The sequence below is a fragment of the Bos javanicus genome, chromosome 5 (genome assembly GCF_032452875.1).
Source record: "Bos javanicus breed banteng chromosome 5, ARS-OSU_banteng_1.0, whole genome shotgun sequence".
NCBI classification, from domain to species: Eukaryota; Metazoa; Chordata; class Mammalia; order Artiodactyla; family Bovidae; genus Bos; species Bos javanicus.
The window spans coordinates 42728445-42750525 of record NC_083872.1 but is presented as its reverse complement, the minus strand read 5'-3'; the positions used below and the strand labels follow the sequence as shown (position 1 = coordinate 42750525).

Genomic DNA, 22081 nt, shown 5'->3' with positions numbered 1-22081 from the left:
AGCTTTCATTATATCAGACTACTCTGCAGCATTGAACAGAATTGCCCATTTCCTCCTTTTTGAAGCAGCCTCTTCTGATTCTTTGACACCACATTCCCCCATTTTTCTCTTCTTCTTAGATTCTGAGATATGCAATCTCTCGTCAGTACAATTCCAGGCCTTCTTCATCTGTCTATCTTCACTCTTCTATTAGATTACTTACTCTGTTCTTTGGCTTTAAATCCCATCTACATGATGATAAATTCCAAATGTATATCATCAACTCAGATTTTCCTCCCAGTAAAGATGGACGGGTCATAGCAGGGACCTCTGACAAAACGTGATCCATTGGAGGAGGGAATGGCAAACCACTCCAGTATACTAACCATGAGAACCCCATGAACTGTATAAAAAGGCTAAAAGATATGACACTAAAAGATGAGTCCCTGAGGTTGGAAGGTGTCCAATATGCTGCTGGGAAAGAGCGGAGAACAACAACTAATAATTCCAGAAAGAATGGAGTGGCAAGGCCAAAGCAGAAATGACCCTCAGCTTTGGATGTGCTTAGTGATGAGAGTAAAATCCAATGCTGAAAAGAAGAGTTTTCCATAGGAACTTGGAATGTTAGGATCATGAATCAAGGTAAATTGGACGTGGTTAAGCAGGAGATGGCAAGAGTAAATAAACATCAACATATTAGGAATCAGTGAACTAAAATAGATGGGAATAGGTGAATTTAATTCAGATGACTATTATATCTACTACTGTGGGAAAGAATCCCTTAGAAGAAATGGAGTAGCCCTCATAATCAACAAAAGAGTCTGAAATGCAGTACTTGCATGCAACCCTAAAAATGGCAGAATGATCTCAATTCGTTTCCAGAGCAACCCATTCGACATCACAGTAATACAACTCTATGCTCCAACCATGGATGTAGAACAAGCTGAAGTTGATAACTTCTATGAAGACCTAGAAGATCTCCTAGAACTAATAGCAAAAAAAAAAAAAAAAACATGTCCTATTCATCATAGGGGATTGGAAGGCAAAAGTAGGAAGTCAAGAGATTCCTGGAGTAACAGGCAAGTTTGGCCTCAAAGTACAAAATGAAGCAGGGGAAAAGCTAACAGGATTCTGCCATGAAAACACACTGGTCATAGCAAACATCCTTTTTCAACAATACAAGAGATGACTTTACACATGGATTTCACCAAATGGTCATACCGAAATCAGATTGATTACATTCTTTGTAGACAAAGATGGAGAAGCTGTATACAGTCAGCAGAAACAAGACCTGGAGCTGACTGTGGGTCAGATCATCATCACAGCAAAAATCAGGCTTAAACTAAAGAAAGCAGGGAAAACCACTAGGCCAGTCAGATATGACAAATAAAATCCCCCATAAGTATACAGTGGATATGACGAATATAATCAAGGGATTGGATCTAGTAAACGGAGTGCCTGAAGAACTGACAGAGGTCCATCATATTGTAGAGGAGGCAGTGAACAACACCATCCCAAAGAAAAAGAAATGCAAGAAAACAAAGTGGTTGTCTGACAAAGAAGGCAAACTAGTTGTCTTTACAAAGAGCAGAGGAAAGAAGAGAAGCAAAAAGCAAGGGAGAAAGGGAAAGGTACACTCACTAAATGCAGAGTTCCACAGAATAGCAAGGAGAGACAATGCCTTCTTCAATGAACTATGCAAAGAAACAGAGAAAAACTAAAGAAAGGGTAAGACTAGTAATATCTTCAAGCAAATTGGAAAAATCAAAGGAATATTTCATGCAAAGATGGGCACAATAAAGGACAAAAACAGTAAAGACCTAATAGAAGCAGAAGATATCAAGAAGAGATGGAAAGGATACACAGAAAAACTGTACAAAAAGGATCTTAATGACCCGGATAACCACAATGGTGATCTCTCACTCAGAGCGAGATATTCTGGAGTGTGAAGTCAAGTGGGTGTGAGGAAGTACTGCTGCCAATAAAGTTAGTGGAGGTGATGGAACTCCAGCTGAGTTATTTAAAATCGTAAAAGACGATGCTGTTAAAGCACTGCACTCAATATGTTAGCAAATTTGGAAAACCCAGCAGTGGCCACAGGAATGGAAAGTTCAATCTTCATCCCAATTCCCAAGACGGGCAGTACTAAAGAATGTCCAAACCACTGGACAAAGCTGTTTATTGTCACTCTGTTTAGATAACTTATATGCAGAGCACATCATGCAAAAATGCCAGGTTGGATGAAGCAGAAGCTGGAATCAAGATTGCAGGGAGAAATATCAACAACCTCAGACATGCAGATGATACCACTCTCATGGCAGAAAGCAAAGGAACTAAAGAGCCTTGATGCTGGGAAAGATTGAAGGCAGAAAGAGAAGAGGGTGACAGAGGATGAGATGGTTGGATGGAATCACAGATTCAAGGGACATGAACTTGGGCAAACTCCAGGAGGTGGTGAGCGACAGGGAAGCCTGGCATGCTGCAGTCTGTGGGGTCACAACATGACATGGTGGCTGAACAACAACAACAAAGACTCATGCATACAACTATCTTGTTGACTTATACATGTGGTTTTCTTATGGGGTCCTCACAATTAACATTTAAACTGAAATATTTATTTTATACCACAGCTACAATCCCAGTTCTTTCTGACATAGGGTGGTGTCATCAGCACGTCTTAGGTTATTGGTATTTTTCCCAGAATTCTTGATTCCAGCTTGTGCTTCATCCAACCCGGCATTTTGCATGATGTGCTCTGCATATAAGTTAAATAAGCAGGGTGACAATATACAGCCTTGACATACTCCTTTCCCAATTTGGAACCAGTCCATTGTTCTATGTCCTGTTCTAATTTTCGCTTCTTGACCTGCATACAGATTTCTCAGGAGGCAGGTAAGGTAGTCTGGTATTCCCATCTCTTTAAGAATTTTCCAATGCAATCCCAAAGAAAGGCAATGACAAAGAATGTTTGGCATTCCAATTCCAACGAAAGGCAATGTCAAAAGAATGCTCAAACTACTGCACAATTGCACCCACCTCACACACTAGCACAGTAATGCTTAAAATTCTTCAAGCCAGGCTTCAGCAGTTCATGAACCACAAACTTCCAGATGTTCAATCTGGATTTAAAAAAGGCAGAGGAACCAGAGATCAAAATGCCAATATCTGTTGCATTATCAAAAAAGCAAGAGTGTTCCAAGAAAACATCTATTTCTGCTTTATTGGGTACGCCAAAGACTTTGACTGTGTGGATCACAGCAAACTGTGGAAAATTATGACACCACCCTTACGGCAGAAAGTGAAGAAGAACTAAAGAGCATCTTGATGAAAGTGAAAAAATTGGCTTAAAACTCAACATTCAAAAAACTAAGATAATGGCATCTGGTCCCATCACTTCATGGCAATTAGATGGGGAAATAGTGGAAACAGTAACTTTATTTTTGGGGCTCCATAATCACTGCAAATGGTGACTGCAATCATGAAATTAAAAGATGCTCACTCATTGGAAAAAAAGTTATGACCAACCTAGACAGCATATTAAGAAGCAAAGATATTACTTTACCAACAAAGGTCCATCTAGTCAAGGCAATGGTTTTTCCAGTACTCATGTATGGATGGGATAGTTGAACTATAAAGAAAGCTGAGTGCCAAAGAGTTGATGAATTTGAACTGTTATGTTGGAAAAGACTCTTGAGAGTCCCTTGGACTGCAAGGAGATCCAACCAGTCCATCCTAAAGGAAATCAGTCCTGAATATTCATTGGAAGAACTGATTCTAAGGCTGAAACTCCAATACTTTGGCCACCTGATGCAAAGAACTGACTCATTGGAAAAGACCTTGATACTGGGAGAGATTGCAGATGGGAGGGGAAGGGGATGACAGAGGATGAGATGGTTGGATGGCATTACTGACTCGACGGACATGAGTTTGAGCAAGCTCCAGGAGTTGATGAGGGACAGAGAAGCTGGAGTGTTTCAGTCTATAGGGTCACAAAGAGTCGGACATGACTGAGTGACTGAAATGAACTGAAGAATTTTCCAGCTTGCTGTGACTGCACAGTCTAAGGCTTTCATGTAGTCAATAAAACAGAAATAGATGTGTGGGTTTTTTTTTTTTTCCAGAATTCTCTTGCTTTTACTATGATCTAACGTATGTTGGCAATTTATCTCTAGTTTCTCTGCCTTTTCTAAATCCAGCTTGAACATCTCAGTTCACATACTGTTGAAGCCAGCTTAGAGAATTTTGAGCATATTTTGATAGTGTGTGAGATGAGTGCAATTCTGCAGTAGTTTGAACATTCTTTGGCATTGCCTTTCTTTGGGATTGGAATGAAAACTGCCCTTTTACAGTCCTGTGGCCACTGCAGAGTTTTCCACATTTGCTGGCATATTGAATGGAGCACTCTCAGAGGATATTTTTTCAGATTAGAAATAGTTCAGCAGGAATATCATCACCTTCACTAGCTTTGTTCATAGTGATGCCTCCTCAGTCCCACTTGACCTCGAATTCCAGGATGTCTGGCTCTAATTGAGTGATCACCCCATCGTGGTTATCTGGGTCATTATGATCTTTTTTTGTATAGTTCTGTGTATTCTTGCCACCTCTTCTTAATATCTTTTGCTTCTGTTAGGTCCATAACATTTCTATCCTTTATTGTGCCTGTCTTTCCATGAAATATTCCCTTGGTATCTCTAATTTTCTTGAAGAGATCGCTAGTCTTTCCCATTCTGTTGTTTTCCTCTATTTCTCTGCATTGTTCACTTAGCAAGGCTTTCTTTACTTTCCTTTCTATTCTTCAGAATTCCTCATCAGATGCATATATCTTTCCTTTTCTCCCTTGCCTTTCACTTCTCTTCTTTTCTCAGCTATTTATAAGGCCTCCTCTGACAACCATTTTGCATTTTTTCTTCTTGGGGATGATTTTGATCACCACCTTCTGTACAATGTCATGAACTTCTGTCCATAGTTCTTCAGACAATCTATCAGATCTAATCCCTTGCATCTGTTTGTCACTTTCACTGTATAATTGTAAGGGATTTGATTTAGGTCATACCTGAATGCCTAGCGGTTTTCCCTATTTTCTTCAATTTAGGTCTGAATTTGGCAATAAGGAGTTCATGATCTGAATCACAATCAGATCCTGGTCTTGTTTTTGCTGAATGTATACAGCGTCTCCATTTTTGGCTGCAAAGAATATAAGCAATCTGATTTTATATGACCATCCAGTGATGTCCATGTGTAGAGTCTTCTCTTGTGTTTTTGAAGACAGTGTTTGCTATGACTAGTGTGTTCTCTTGGCTGTTAGCCTTTGCCCTGCTTCATTCTGTACTTTAAGGCCAAATTTGCCTGTTACTCCAGGTATCTTTTGACTTCCTACTTTTGCATTCCAGTCTCTGATGATGAAAAGAACATTTTTTTTTTTTTTTATGTTAGATCTAGAAGATATTATAGGTCATCATGGAACCATTTGACTTCAGCTTCTTTGGCATTAGTGGTTGGGGCATAGACTTGGATTACTGTGGTATTGAACAGTTTGCCTTGGAAACAAACAGAGATCATTCTGTCATTTTTGAGACTGTACCCAAGTACTGGATTTTGAACTCTTTTGTTTACTATGAGTGCTACTCCTTTTCTTCTAAGTGATTCTTACAGCAGTAGTGGATGTAATGGTCATCCTAATTAAATTCACCCAATCCAGTCCATTTTAATTCACTGATTCCTAAAATGTCAGTGTTCACTCTTGCCATTTCCTGTCTGACCACTTCCAATTTACCCTGATTCATGAACCTAACATTCCGTTTTCCCATGCAATATTGTTCTTTAACACATCGGACTTTACTTCCATCTCCAATCCATCTTCCAAACATCTCCAAACATCCACAACTGGGCATTGTTTTCACTTTGGTTCTGTCTCTTCATTCTTTCTGGAGTTATTTCTCCACTCTTTCCCAGTGTATATTGGGCACCTACCAACCTGGGGTGTCAGAGTGAAATCTTTCTGCCTTTTCACACTGCTCATGGGGTTCTCAAGGGAAGAACACTGGTTTGCCATTCCCTTCTCGAGTGGACCACAGTTTGTCAGAACTCTCCAGCATGATCCATCTGTGTTGGGTGGCCCTACATGGCATAGCTCACAGTTTCATTTGAATTAGACATGGCTGTGATCCATGCAGTCAGTTTGGTTAGTTTCCCGTGATTATGGTTTTCATTTTCTCTGCCCTCTAAGGAATAAGGATAAGAGGTTTGTGGAAGCTTCCCCATAAAAAGTGCAAACTGGCATAATAAGAAATTTACAGATAAATTATGACAATTCATCTCACAGAAAAAAATGCTAATTTTTACCCAGAGGGTGGAATTAACTATCAACCAAGTGATTAATCTTCTTGACTTAAATAAAATTTGTGTTGTTGTGTTGTTGTTGTTGTTTTGTCTAGTTGCTAAGTCGTGTCTGATTCTTTACAACCCCCATGGACTGCAGCATACCAGGCTTCCCTGTCCTTCACTATCTCCTGAAGTTTGCTCAAACTCAAGTTTAGGTCTTAGCTGATAACTTAAATCACAAAATAAAAATGTTTTAATTCTTTGGAAAATGCACAGCTGCATATTATTCTGTGCAGGCTGTTGGGGTCCTTTAATGGACCAGGACCTGGCAGTCTGGAAGCGACGATAAGAAAGTGAAAGAGAGAAAGAGGCTGATACTCCCTGTTTACGCAGAAAACCAATAAAGTCCTTGACACAGGACTTGCGTCTCTCACAAAGGCACCTGGCGCCCTCTCGAGGTGGGGTGAAGGCACAGGGCACCTTCTGGAGAGAGTCTTAGAAGCCCGGAAAGGAGAGTGAGCAAGATGAGTCTCTGTGCTCCAAGGAATCAGCCAGAGAGAGAGAGAGAGAAAGAAAGAAAGACATGGGGACCTAAGCTCTGATGGAGCAAAGGTGCTTTAATGATTTTTCTATGAGTATATATAAGCTGTGGTACAAGAAGTTTCTTATGACTATGATAAAGATCAGAAAACCCAGCGTGCAGCAACCGTTACCAAGGGAACAAGGGATTAATAATGGTCACAAAGTCAGAAGACCATCCATATCTCAAGAAAGGGGATCGAGACTAAGCAGTTTTGTCATAACGAGAATGTTTACTAAAGGAGACTCAAGCCTGTCTCACACAACGACCTTGGTTCCTGGGAGCAGCGTGCTGCTCCATCTGAAAAGAAACAAAGGACTTGTGAGAAACAGCACGTAGGAATCCTCCTGTTAAACACTCCCTGACAGCAGGCCACAAAGAGTTACAATTTAAGGAAAGAGAAAAATTAATATTTGGTAATTGTATACACCCAGAAACAGCTACTTAAAAAAAAAATGCAACCAGTATCCTAAAACATCTTTTTCTGAATATCAACAATACTGAATTTTTAGAAGTACCTACACACCTGATTACAATAATCTCTGGCACAAGGAACATATATAAAGCCTTTAGCCTAGTCAGTGAAGCAGAAACAGATGTTTTTCTGAAATTCTCTTGCTTTTTATATGATCCAATGGATGTTGGCAATTTGATCACAGGTTCCTCTGCCTTTTCTAAATCCAGTTTGTACATCTAGAAGTTCTTCGTTCACATAATACTGATGCCAAGCTTGATGGATCTTGAGCATTACTTTGCTAACATGTGAAATGAGTGCAGTTGTGCAGTAGTTTGAACATTCTTTGGCATTACCCTTCTTTGGGATTGGAATGAAAACTGACCTTTTCCAGTCCTGTGGCCACTGCTGAATTTGCCAAATTTGCTGGCATATTAAGTGCAACATTTTAGTCGCATCATCTTTTAGGATTTGAAACAGCTCACCTGGAATTCTATCACCTACACTAGCTTTGTTTGTTAATAGTGCTTTTTAAGCCCCAGTTGACTTCACAATCTATGATGTCTGACTGTAGGTGAATGATCACACCATTGTGGTTATCTGGGTCATCAAGACCTTTTTTGTATAGTTTTTCTGTGTATTCTCGCCACCTCTTCTTAATATCTTCTACTTCTGTTAGGTCCATACCATTTCTGTCCTTTATTGTACCCATCTTTTCATGAAATGTTCCCTTGGTATCTCTAATTTTATTCAAGAGATCTCTAGTCATTACCATTCTATTGTTTTCCTCTATTTCTTTGCATTGATCACTTAGGAAACTCTCTTTCATCTCTCCTTGCTATTCTTTGGAACTCTACATTCAGATGGGTATATCTTTCCTTTTCTCTTTTGTCTTTCACTTCTCTTATTTTCTCAGCTATTTGTAAGGCCTTTTCAGATAGCCATTTTGCCATTTTGCCTTTTTGCATTTCCTTTTCTTGGGGAAAAAGAAACTAAAACAGCAATGCCTTAAAACTGACTATATCTTCCATAGAAAATGTTGTTTTTATGAAATTCTTTCAACCACATGCCACACAACTTCTCATCAATTCTCTTCTGTTAAGATTCCCTCAATTACAGTAATGGAGACATGATACATACATTAAGAAACCTTCAAATATCTACTACAGGAATATAGTATTGATAGACTGAATGTTCTGCAGTATATTGTAATTAAAATCTCTTTTATGAGTCAGAAAATAAAAGCAAACCAAACAAAAATATTCAGATGCTCTACAGCATGAATCCAGTAGTGAAGACAGTGTCAGTAAAAATGCAGAACACGTAACAGTTTAGCAACACGTGATTGCCCAAAGACTGTGGGGAATTTCCTCTTTCCTGTAGCAATAACTTCAGATGCTTCCCTCTATAATTTTCATAGAACAAAAAGATAGAATGAAATGAGCTTTCAAGCCTAAGCTTTAAGATGTAAAAAGCATGTTTTTCAATAGATGCTATAATTCAAATTCCTAAATATGTAGTTAAAGTTATGACAAAAAGCATCAGAATAAGCACTGAGCTCTTATAACTTATTTAGCATGCAACACAAATGTTCTCATCTGACAAATGTAACACTGGTACAAAATTATCTACAGATGATTCCTGCAACTCATAATTTCTGAAAGGACAGTTGTTAAGTGTTAGTCCATATTTGAGGGTATCCTCAAATGCATCCTTTCAACAAATCTTAACTGAGCATCTTCTAAGAACAAAAGCTGTATCCTAAATGCTGTAGCAGAGAAGATTGACCTTTAAACAGCACTGAATTAAGAAGTGAAGTTAAGACATAAGGGAAAATAAGTTCAAAAAAAGTCTTTGATATTTGTTGAATGATATAAAGTAGAAGGTGACAAGGACCATGAGAAAGTTATTTAAGTTATGGTATTTCATAAAGGTGAAAGGAGGAAATTCTAGTTGTGAAGGTTAGAAAAGACTAATGGGTAAAGTAACATTTAAGGTGAGCTATGAATAAGTTTCTAATCCTTTCTGAATATGTGTGCATTTACATATTATACATATATTATTCAGCATGGACATGAATAAATATTAAAACAGCTCAATGTCAATGGAATGGTGCAGAACAGAGACAATGTCAAAATTCAGTAATCAGCATTTGGCAGTAGATTTGCCTCCAAACTACACTCACAAAGTGTGTTATAAACAACTTCAGGTTGCTTCATTACACACAAACCTAGGGAATTGGGAACCAACTCTATAATTTTAAGTGTTTAAAAGAATTCGCAAAATACGTGACCTATGGATGACTCAAATTTAACTCAAAGAAATTAATCCTAACATTTTCAGAAACTCTCAAAACCAAATATGTGTGCCTCTTTAGAGATATTTTGCTATTTCCATTTGCCACTAAGAGTTTTCATATTTTTAAAATCCATGTCACTTCATCATTTCTAGCTCCAAAATTATTATTCACTGAAATAACATTTTAGTTTTAAAAGATCAATTACTTTGATAACTCATAATCATTAGAATTTATTGAAGATATGCAGGTAATTGCAATAGTGTAAGATATAATTTTTAATTTGCAGATTTCAACTACAGATTAATTTTAAGTAATTTTACAACTTTATTTGGAGCATTTGTCTCCACATATTTTAAGCTCCTTTTTTTTCCTCCTTATTATATAAAAGTAATTGATCACAGAAATAAAATCATGTGCCTAGTTAATACATAATTTTCCAGGATACATCTAAATTCAAATAAAAACATGACCATTATATTACTGACATAGATATTTTAAACTATTTAACAAAGTATCTATAATATTATAATATTATTTTACTTGTCTAATTCCAAATATACTGAGAGTAATTATTAGAGTGGTTTTTTGTGTGATTAATTCTCCATAAGTAACCTTGAATAAATGGATTTCTTCATTTATGGTAGCAGCTATTGGAAATGGTCTTAAAATGTAATGGATTTAGTAACGCATGTTGAACTCTTCCTGTGACACATAAAGAGGAAGTCACTGATAGATGCAGAAAGTCCTCTGGCTCAGATGTCAGAAAATTTTTGAAGTAGAACATCTACAGTTATTTCACTCCTTTGTTCAACTTCATCCCCTCTAAATTCTAGCTGTTTATTTTGTTTTTTAAATAACTCCTTCATGAGAGAAATAAATGTTTTAAGATCAAAGGGGGACTTCCCAGGAGGCACTAGTGGTAAAGAACCGGCCTGCCAATACAGGAGACAAGAGATGCAGGTTCGATTCCTAGGTTGGGAAGATTCCCCTGGAGGAGGGCATGGCAACCCACTCCAGTATTCTTGCCTGGAGAATCCCATGGACAGAGTAGCCTGACGATTTATAGTCCATAGGGTTGCAAAGAGTTGGACACTAACTGAAGGGACTTAGCACAAACAGAAGATCAGAAAAGGGTGGTTCTTGCTATTATTTTGTAAAATAATGTTCAATACTTAACAGATAATGAGAAAATTGATAAGAATACAAAACTATGACTTCTATAGCATCATAATATTAGACTTGCAAGTAGTTAGAACTAAACAAGTTCAATTATTTTTTCCTGATGAATTAGTCCAACCCCAGACTGAACACAGGGCACCCACTATAGTTCTAGCTCCAGAATACTGCTCAAAGAAATCCATTCTACCATGAGATACTCTAAATGTTACAAATGTCTTCCCTGTAGTGAACAAAATAATGCAGCTCTGTCTCTTCATCCTTTGAGCCTATATTTTATTTTCTGCTTTCTTGTCTCAACATCAAGTAACTGTACCCCCATGTCTAGAGCAAAATACTTTAAGAATTTGAAGACAATTATTATGACTATTCAGAGACTTTGCATTTTTCAGGTTAAACATTCCTTCATTCATATTACATCTATCACTTTATTTAAGATGGTGGCCCTCCTCAGATATATAGTTGGCATTCAATAATCTCAAATGGAGAAATGAAAACAAACACTCCAGATTTGCTTCTACCAGAGCAAAATATAAGGGTATTTAATTGAAATCACATGAAATTGCAAACACTCAATTTTTGAGCTACAATAATGACAGTTTCATACAGTTCAGCATAATAGCATTATGTTCCTTAATGTAAGTATTGAATATTACTCAATAAATTCTCCAATCCCATTAGCTTTTTTAACAGCTATGTAACACCAAAGCATCATATTAGGTTTGAAGACAAATAAATCCCACTGGCAATTTTCCCATTGACAGCTGGTCTTCTGCAATAAACTTTACAGAATATTATAATGTAGGAGTTTACTTACCAGCCACTTACCAGTTTTTTTATTCTTAAAAAGGTATTTTGATCTCTTAGAGAACCATTGTAACCTTAATCATATAGTGTCTTACTATAATTCAGTCATACAGTAAGTGGAAGATAAGTACATTCAATTTGATTATACAGTGCAAGTGACAAATAGACTCAAGGGATTCGATCTGATAGAATATCTGAAGAACTATAGAGAGAGGTTCGTAACATTGTACAGGAGGTGATGATCAAAACAATCCCCAAAGAGAAGAAATGCAAAAAGACAAAATGGTTGTCAGAGGAAGCCTTGCAAATAGTTTAAAAAAGAAGACAAGCAAAAGGCAAAGGAGAAAAGGAAAGATATATCCATCTGAATGACAGAATGGGAAAGACTAGAGATCTCTTCAAGAAAATTAGAGATATCAAGGAAAAATTTCATGCAAAGATAGGCACAATAAAGGATAGAAATGGTATAGATTTAATGGACCTAAGAGAAGCAGAAGATATTAAGAAGAGGTGGCAAGAATACACAGAACTGTACAAAAAAGATCTTAAAGACCCAGATTACCACAATGGTGAGATCACTCATCTAGATCCAGACAACCTGAAGTGTGAAATCAAGTGGGCTTTTGAAAGCATCACTATGAACAAAGCTAGTGCAGGTGATGGAATTCCAGCTGAGCTATTTCAAATCCTAAAAGATTGAAGTGTGGAAGTGCTGCACTCAATATGCCAGCAAATTTGGAAAATGCAGCAGAGGCCAAAGACTGGAAAAGGGTAGTCTTCATTCCAATCCAAAAGAAAGACAATGCTAAAGGATGTTCAAGGTACCACACAATTGCATTCATCTGACATGCTAGCAAAGTAGTGCTCAAAATTCTGCAAGCTAGGCTTCAACAGTATGTGAACTGAGAACTTTCAGATGTTCAATCTGGCTTTAGAAAAGGCAGAGGAACCAGAGACCAAATTGCCAACATCGGTTGGATCATAATAAAAGGAAGAGAATTCCAGAAAAACACCTATTTATACTTTATTTACTATGCCAAAGCCTTGACTCTATACTGTCACCCTGCTTATTGAAATTATATGCAGAGTACATTATGTGAAATGCTGGGCTGGATGAAGCACAAGCTGGAATAAAGATTGCCGGGAGAAAAATCAATAAACTCAGATATGCAGATGATACCACCCTAATGGCAGAAAGTGAAGAGGAACTAAAAAGCCTCTTGAAAGTGAAAGAGGGGAGTGAAAAAGTTGGCTTAAAACTCAACATTCAAAAAACAAATATGGCATCTGGTTCCATCAGTTCAGTTCAGTCACTCAGTCATGTCCAACTCTTTGCGACCACATGGACTGGAGCACATCAGGCTTCCCTGTTCATCACCAACTCTTGGAGCTTACTCAAACTCATATCCATCGAGTGGGTGATGCCATCCAATCATCTCATCTTCTGTCATCCCCTTCTTCTCCCCCATTCAATCTTTCCAAGCATCAGGGTCTTTCCCAATGAGTCAGTTCTTCACATCAGGTGGCCAGAGTATTGGAGTTTCCGCTTCAACATCAGTCCTACCAATGAACACCCAGGACTGATCTCCTTTAGGATGGACTGGTTGGATCTCCTTGCAATCCAAGGGACTCTCAAGAGTCTTCTCCAACACCACAGTTCAAAAGCACCAATTCTTTGGAGCTCAACTTTCTTTATAGCCCAACTCTCACATCCAAACATGACTACTGGAAAAATCACTTCATGGCAAATAGATGGGGAAACAATGGAAACAGTGACAGACTTTATTTTCTTGGGTTCCAAAATCACTGCAGATGGTGACTGTAGCCATGAAATTAAAAGATGCTTGCTCCTTGGAAGAAAAGCTATGAGCAACCTAGACAGCTTATTAAAATGCAGAGACAATACTTTGCCAATAAAGGTCTATCTAGTCAAAGTTATGTTTCTTTCCAGGAATTGTGTATGGATATCAGAGTTGAACCATAAAGAAAGCTGAGTGCTGAAGCATTGATTCTTTTAAACTGCTGTGTTAGAGAAGACTCTTGAGAGTCCCTTGGACTACAACGAGATCCAACCAGTCAATCCTAAAGGAAATCAGTCCTGAAATATTTATTGGAGTGACTGATGCTGAAGCTGAATCTCCAGTACTCTGACCACCTGATGCAAAGAACTGACTCATTAGAAAAGACCCTGATGCTGGGAAAGATTTAAGGCAGGAAAAGGGGACGACAGAGGGTGAGATGTTTCAACAGCATCACCAACTTGATGAACGTGAGTTTCAACAAGCTTCAGGATTTGCTGATGGACAGGGAAGCCTGGAGTGCTGTAGTCCCTGGGGTCACACATAGTCAGTTAACCAAAAAAGGATGCACATAGCTGTCTTAGAGGAAACTCCTAGAGCAAACATATTGGGTGACAAAAGAAGAATGTGCTTGTGGGGCAAAGATGACATCTGCTACATAAGGCCTAAAATATGATCCAGTTAAAGTAGTATATTCAATATGTCAGCAAATTTGGAAAACTCAGTGGTGGCCACAGGACTGGAAAAGGTGAGTTTTCATCCCAGTCTAAAGAAGGGCAGTGCCAAAGAATGTTCAAACTACTGTGCAACTGTGCTCATGTCACCTGCTGGCAAGATAATGCTCAAAACCCTTCAAGATAAGCTTCAGCAGCACATTAACCAAGAATTTCCAGATGTACAAGCTGGGTTTAGAAAAGGCAGAGGAAGCAGAGATCAAACTGCTAACATCTGGTGCATTATTGAGAAAGCTAAGAAGTTCCAAACACCTACTCCTGTTCATTGACTACGTTAAAATATTTGACTGTGTGGATCACAACAAACTGAAAATCTCTTAAAGAGATAGGACCATTAAGATGGTAGACCTCCTTACCTGTCTCCTGAGCAAACTGCATGCAGTCAAGATGCAAGAGTTAAGCCAGACATTGAACAATGGACTGGTTCAAAATTGGGAAAGGAATACAACAAAAAGGCTGTATGCTGTCACCCTCTTATTTAACTTATGTGCAGAGTACATCATGCAAAATGCTGGGCTGGATGAACCCCAAGGCAGAATCAAGACTGCTGGGAGAAATATCAACAACCTCAGATATGCAGATGATACCACTCTAATGGCAGAAACTGAAGAGGAACTAAAAGCCTCTTGATGAGGTGCAAGAAGAGTGCGGAAAAAAAGCTGGCTTAAATCTCAACATTACAAAACCTAAGATCATAGCCTCCAGTCCCATCACTTCATGGGAAATAGAAGTGGAAAATGTGGAAACAGTGACAGATTTTATTGTCTTGGGCTCCAAAATCAATGCAGATGGTGACTGCAGCCACAAAATTAAAACACACTTGCTCTTTGGAAAAAAAGCTATGACAAACCTAGACAGTGTATTAGAAAGCAGAGACATTACTTTGGTAACAAAGGTCCATATAGTCAAAGCTATGGTTTTTCCAGTAGTCATGTATGGATGTCAGAGCTAGACCATAAAAAAGACAGAATGCCAACGAACTGACACTTTCAAAGTGTGGTACTGGAGAAGACTCTTGAGAGTCCCTTGGACAGCAAGGAGATCAAACCAGTCCGTCTTAAAGGAAATGAACCCTGAATATTCATTGGAAGAACTGATGCTGAAGCTGAAGCTCCAACACTCTGGCCACTTGATGCAAACAGCCGACTCATTAGAAAAATCCATGATGCTCAGAAAGACCGAGGGCAGGAGGAGAAGGAGGAGAAGGGGGTCACAGAGGTTGAGATGGTTGGATAGCATCACTGACTCAATGGACATGAGCTTGAGCAAAGTCCAGGAGACAGTGAAGGACAGGGGAGCCTGGAGTGCTGCACTTGTGACCTGGGGTCACAAAGAGCTGGACACGACTTAGCGACTGAACAACAACAGCAGCAACATAAGCCCTCTTCTCTAAGGTCAGGAAACATAACAGAACTTTAAGAACATGAAAATACAAATAGCACCTTAGGAAATCTGAGGCAATAAAGGAATATGTATGAGATGAAGGAACAAAAGTAAAGAGAAACTCCAGAAGAACTAAGTGAGATAGAGATAGGCAATCTACTCAAGAAAGTGTTCAGGTAGTAATGGTAAAGATGGTCACAGAATTCAGAAGAATAATGAGAAATTAGAACCTTTAAAGAAAGATTAATAATTAAGAAAGATGTAATACTTAGTAAAATAGACTATAAAATAATTATTGCTACAAAGACAAAGAAAGACACTACACAATGATGAAGCAATAGATCCAAGAGGATATAACAACTGTAAGTATATATATTAACAGATCATATATATATATGAACTTATTATTGCTAAACAGCAAATAAGTATATATGCTGAACCTATTAATAAATTACATAAGGCAAATGTTAACAGACATAGAAGAGGAAGTTGACAGCAGTAACACAATAGTAAGGAACTCTAAACTCCATTTATATCGATGGATAGATCATCCATATGTAAAATCAATAAGGAAACACTTGCCTTAAATGACACATTAAACCAGATGAATCATAAATATATATTTATATATATGATATTCCATCTGAAGGCAACAGAATATACATCCTTTTTAAGTGCACATGGAGCCTTCTCTCAGACACATCACATAGTAGGCCACAAAGCAAACCTTATGAAATTTAAGAAAATTGAAATAATATCAAACATCTTTCAAACCACAGTGATTAAGATTAGAAATCAGCTATAAGAAAAGAACTGCAAAAAAACACAAACACGTGGATGCTAAACAATATGCTAATAAACAACCAACAGATCCCTGAAGTAGTCAAAGAGGAAATTAAAAAAAATACCTGGAGACAAATGAACACAAAATATGATGATCCAAAACCTATGGGACACAGTAAAAGCAGTTCTAAGAGAGAAGTCTACAGCAATACAAGCTTACATCAGGATTTAAGAATAAGTTCAAATAAACAATTTAAACTTACACCTAAAGAACTTGGAGAAAGAACAAATAAAATTCAAAATTATTAGGAGAGAAAGTATAGATCAGAGAAGAAATAAATGACAGAGTATAAAAAACCATAGAAAAAATCAATTAAACTAAAAGTTGGTTCTTTGAGAAAATGAACAAAATTGATAAACCTTCAGCCTGACTTAACAAGAAAAGAAAAGGGGGGAGAGGAATAAAATCTCTACAATCAGATACAATAAAGGAGAAGTTACAACCAATACCAGAGAAATGTTACTAAAAAATATCACAAGAAGACTACAACAGCTAAATGGCAATAAAATAGAAACTTGGAAAAAACAGACAAATACTTAAAAACATATAATCTCCCAAGACTGAACCAAGAAGAAATAGAAAATATGAGCAGAATAATAACCAGTACTGAAACTGAATCAATAATTAAAACACTCCCAATGAGCAAAAGTCCAAGGGAAGATGACATCAGAGGTGTATTCTACCAAACATTTACAGAAGAGTTAACACCTATTCTTCTAAAAATATATCCAAAAATTGCAAAGAAATGAATATTTCTAAAATCATTCTATGAACCTAGCATCACCTTTATACTAATATTAGACCAAAAAAAAAGGAAAGAAAGAAAAGTACAGACCAATATCATTGATAAACAGATTCAAAAATCTTCAAAAGAATACTAGCAAACTGACTCCAATAATAAATTAAAGGACAATACGTCATGACCAATGAGATTTATGACAAGAATGCAAGGATTTTTCATTATCCTTAAATCAATCAATGTGATACACCACATTAATAAACTAAAGACTAAAAACCATATGATCATCTCAATAAATGCAGAAGAAAGCTTTTGACAAAATTCAATATCCATTAATTATAATAACTCTTTAGAAAGTGAGCATAGATGAAATATACCACAACATAATAAAGGCCATATGTGAAAAACCAATAGCTAATATCATACTCAACAGTATAAATTTGAAAGAATTACCTCTAAGATCAGGGACAAGAAAATGTTGCCCCCTCTCACCAGTTTTGCTCAACACAGTATTGGAAATCTTAACCACAGAAAGTAAACAGGAAAAAACAATAAAAGAAATCTAAATTGGTAAGGAATAAGAAGTAAGATTGTCACTGTTTGTAGTTGAAATGATACTATCCACAGAAAACTATAAGATGCTGATGAAAGAAACTGAAGATGAAACAGATGGAAAAATACACCATGTTCTTGAACGGGAAGACATGATATAGATATATACAGATATATCTATATCTGTATCTCTCTCTCTCTCTCTCTCTCTCTCTATATATATATATATATATACACACACATACATATAATGGCACATTAACCATATAAATAGGATAAAATTTTACATTTGCAACAACATGAATGGACTTGGAGAATATTTTGTTAAGTGAAATAAGCTACTTTATATGTGGAATATAAAAAAATACAACAAACTAGTGAATATAACAAAGAGAAAAAGATTTGCAGATAGAAAGAAGAAACTAGCAGTGACCAATGGGGAGAGAGAGAGTGGGAGGGGCAATTCAGGGGTAGAGAACCAAAACTAAAGTGAAAAGATCCTTAAACTAAGGACTAAGGTAAAAACCGTTATGTATGAAATAAGCTATAAAGATATTCTACAAAACATAGAGAATTTAGTCAATACTTTATAATAACTATAATTGGAGTACAACCTTTAAAATCTGCAAATCAGTATATTGTACATGTGTAACTTATACAATATTACACATCAACTATACTGAAATAAATAATGCGTTTCTCATGATGTACTCTGCATATAAGTTAAATAAGCATGGTGACAATATACAGCCTTGACGTACTCCTTTTCCTATCTGGAACCAGTCTGTTGTTCCATGTCCAGTTCTAACTGTTGCTTCCTAACCTGCATATAGGTTTCTCAAGAGGCAGGTCAGGTGGTCTGATATTCCCATCTCTTTCAGAATTTTCCAGTTTATTGTGACCCACACAGTCAAAGGCTTTGGCATAGTCAATAAAGCAGAAATAGATGTTTTTCCCGAACTCTCTTGCTTTTTTGATGATCCACTGGATGTTGGCAATTTGATCTCTGGTTCCTTTGCCTTTTCTAAAACCAACTTGAACATCTGGAAGTTCATGGTTCACGTATTGCTGAAGCCTGGCTTGGAGAATTTTGAGCATTACTTTGCTAGCGTGTGAGATGAGTGCAATTGTGTGGTAGTTTGGCCATAAAGTCTTTGGCATTGCCTTTCTTTGGGATTGGAATGAAAACTGACCTTTTCCAGTCCTGTGGCCACTGCTGAGTTTTCCAAATTAGCTGGCATATTGAGTGTAGCACTTTCACAGCATCATCTTTCAGGATTTGAAATAGCTCAACTGGAATTCCATCACCTCACTAGCTTTGTTCATCGTGATGCTTCCTAAGGCCCACTTGACTTTCCATTCCAGGCTTCCTAAGGCCCACTTTGACATTCCATTCCATTCCATTCCACATCACATTCCAGGATGTCTGGCTCTAGGTGAGTGATCACACCATTGTAATTATCTGGGTCGTGAAGATCTTTTTTATACAGTCTGTGTATTCTTGCCACCTCTTCTTAATGTCTTCTGCTTCTGTTAGGTCCCTACCATTTCTGTCCTTTAGTGAGCCCATCTTTGCATGAAATGTTCCCTAATTTGTATTTAGATTGGTGCAGATGTAATTATGCATTCATGCTGTGAATTTCAAATCATTATAACCAAGCTCAAATATACCATTATTAATCAAAATAGGAACCATTACAACACATTTTTGCCAATGAGAAATAAGTTTGCTTATTCCTGTAGCATAAAAATCCATGTTTTAGGATTTGACAAATTCTTGAAAAGAATTTTCTATATCCTGCTGGTTGTGGAAGTGTTTTCCCTGCAAAATATTATAGAGATGCTTGAATAAGTGGTGGTTGGTGAGAGGTTAGGCAAATATGGTGGATGAGGTAAAACTTCATATCCTAATTTGTTCAACTTTTGAAGCTTTGGTTGTGCAACATGCCGTCAGGTTTGCCATGGAGAAGAATTGGATATTTTCTGTTGACCAGTGCCAGTTGCAGGTGTTATAGTTTTTAATGCATTTCATCAATTTGCTGAGCATACTTCTTAGATGTAATGATTTCACCGGGATTCAGAAAGCTGTAGTGGATGAGACCAGCAGCAGACCATGAGATTTTTTTTGGTATAAGTTTGGTTTTGGAAAGTGCTATAGAGCTTCTTCTCGTCCAAGCACTGAGCTGGTCATTGCCAGTCATCACAAAAATATCCAGTTTTTGTCACAGATCACAATCCAGTTAAGAAATGCCTCATTATTATTGTGTAAAATAAGACATCACTTCAAAAATGCTTGTTTTGATTTCTGGTCAGCTCATGAGGCATGATAAATGTATCAGGCTTTTTCACCTTTCCAATTTGCTTCAAATGCCAAATGACCATAGAATGGTTGATGTTAAGTTCTTGGGCAACTTCTCATTTAGTTGTAAGAGGATCTGCTTCGATGATGGCTGTCAATTGGTTGTTCTCAACTTCCGATAGCCAGTGATTACACTTCTCAACTTCAAGACTCTTGCCTCCTCTGCAGAACTCCTTGAACCACCACTGCATTGTACATTTGTTAACAATTCCCAGGCCAAATGCATTGTTCATGTTGTGAGCTGCTTTACAACCCATTTTGTACTCAAATAAGAAAATTGCCCGAATTTGCAATTTGTCTAACATCACTTACATGGTTTAAAATAAATATAAAATAAACAAGTAATAATATTACACCAAGCAATAAGTCATTAGCAAAAAAATAGAGAAATGCCCATTATAATGATGCATGACATAACCTTTATTTTGAATGTATTCCAATATCAAATGGCCAATTTCAACAATACAAAACTGCAGTTACTTTTGCACCAACCTAATAGGAGAAGGCAATGGCACCCCACTCCAGTACTCTTGCTTGGAAAATACCATGGACGGAGGAGCCTGGTAGGCTGCAGTCCATGGGGTTGCTAAAAGTCAGACACGACTGAGAAACTTCACTTTCACTTTTCACTTTCATGCATTGGAGAAGGAAATGGCAACCCACTCCAGTGTCCTTGCCTGGAGAATCCCAGGGATGGGGGAGCCTGGTGGGCTGCTGTCTATGGGGTCGCACAGAGTCAGACACGACTAAAGCAACTTAGCAGCAGCAACAGCAATAGGGAACTGAGTTTCTACTTTATTTTCAAATAACAAGTTACTACCTGTCAAAGGGCAGATAATTGATATCAATCACCAGACTTAAAATCCTTTAAAGCAATATTTTATAAAATCAGCAGTTGACCTCAAAAAGTGAGACTGAACCCACACTTCAACTGTGTAAGAATTGGATCACACTAAATTTATGTAAGACTGAGGAGAACACAAATCAAGGCTAGATTATTTCACAGAAAGATCATAAATGAGCTAAACATTGAAGACTATTAAAAACAAAACACATGGCATTGAAGTATGTATGATATCATATATGAAATGAGTCACCAGTCCGGGTTCGATGCACGATACTGGATGCTTGGGGCTGGTGCACTGGGATGACCCAGAGGGATGGTATGGGGAGGGAGGAGGGAGGAGGGTTCAGGATGGGGAACACATGTATACCTGTGGCAGATTCATTTTGATATATGGCAAAACCAATACAATATTGTAAAGTTAAATAAAATAAAACAAAACAAAATTGCTTTCATCAAATTAAAATGAAATAAAATTAAAAAGAAATTCAATCTTTGGGTTGAAGATGACTTAAAATAGCCAAAAACAAGAAAGTATCATCTTGATTACATTGTAACTTATGCCATGTCTTACAGCATAAAAATCATATTTTTAAAATTCCAATTCTTACCTCTCTCCATTCTTTATTTCCAACTCCTTGTACATATAAGACACAAACTATAAAAAGATGAAAAAAATAAATATATCTAAACATTTTTCATAAATATCAAGTGAACAAACCCAATTTATTTTTCAGCTGTCCAACAGGTATGTTAAAATTAGTTCTTAATACCTCACCTTACTCTGGCAGGAAAATTGCTAATAAATCATCACATGATTAAAATTTTTGTAAATAAGCAAAAAAACTATAACAGGTCTTTAGATCTTAACATGTATAGGTCTTGGCACAAAAATATAATAGTTATTTGCTAACGTCTTCAATTACATTATGCTACAAATGTAGATGATTTTTTTTTAAAACTAAGGTAAAACAGTTTTGTGAATTCTCTGTGGGCTCAGCTGGTAAAGAATCTGCCTGCAGTGTAGGAGACCAGGGTTCAGTTCCTAGGTTAGGAAAATCCCCTATTGAAGGGAATGGCAACCCACTCCAGTTCTCTGGCCTGGAAAATTCCATGGATGGAAGAGCCTGGTGGGCTACAGTCCATGGGGTCTCAAAGAGTCGGATACAACTGAGCAACTAACACACACGCAAACAGTTTTGAAGTATTTC

At 37.2% G+C, this 22081-nt stretch overlaps 1 protein-coding gene across 3 annotated transcripts in view; it reads right to left on the bottom strand.

The window, feature by feature from the left end:
* The window catches only part of CPNE8 (copine 8), a 276946-nt gene that overhangs the window by 198050 nt on the left and 56815 nt on the right, over nt 1-22081 (bottom strand). For all 3 annotated transcript variants that reach the window (XM_061416467.1, XM_061416469.1, XM_061416468.1), the window contains exon 3: nt 21482-21528. In XM_061416467.1, the coding sequence (XP_061272451.1) occupies nt 21482-21528 (47 nt within the window). The remainder of the gene's footprint in view (nt 1-21481; nt 21529-22081) is intronic.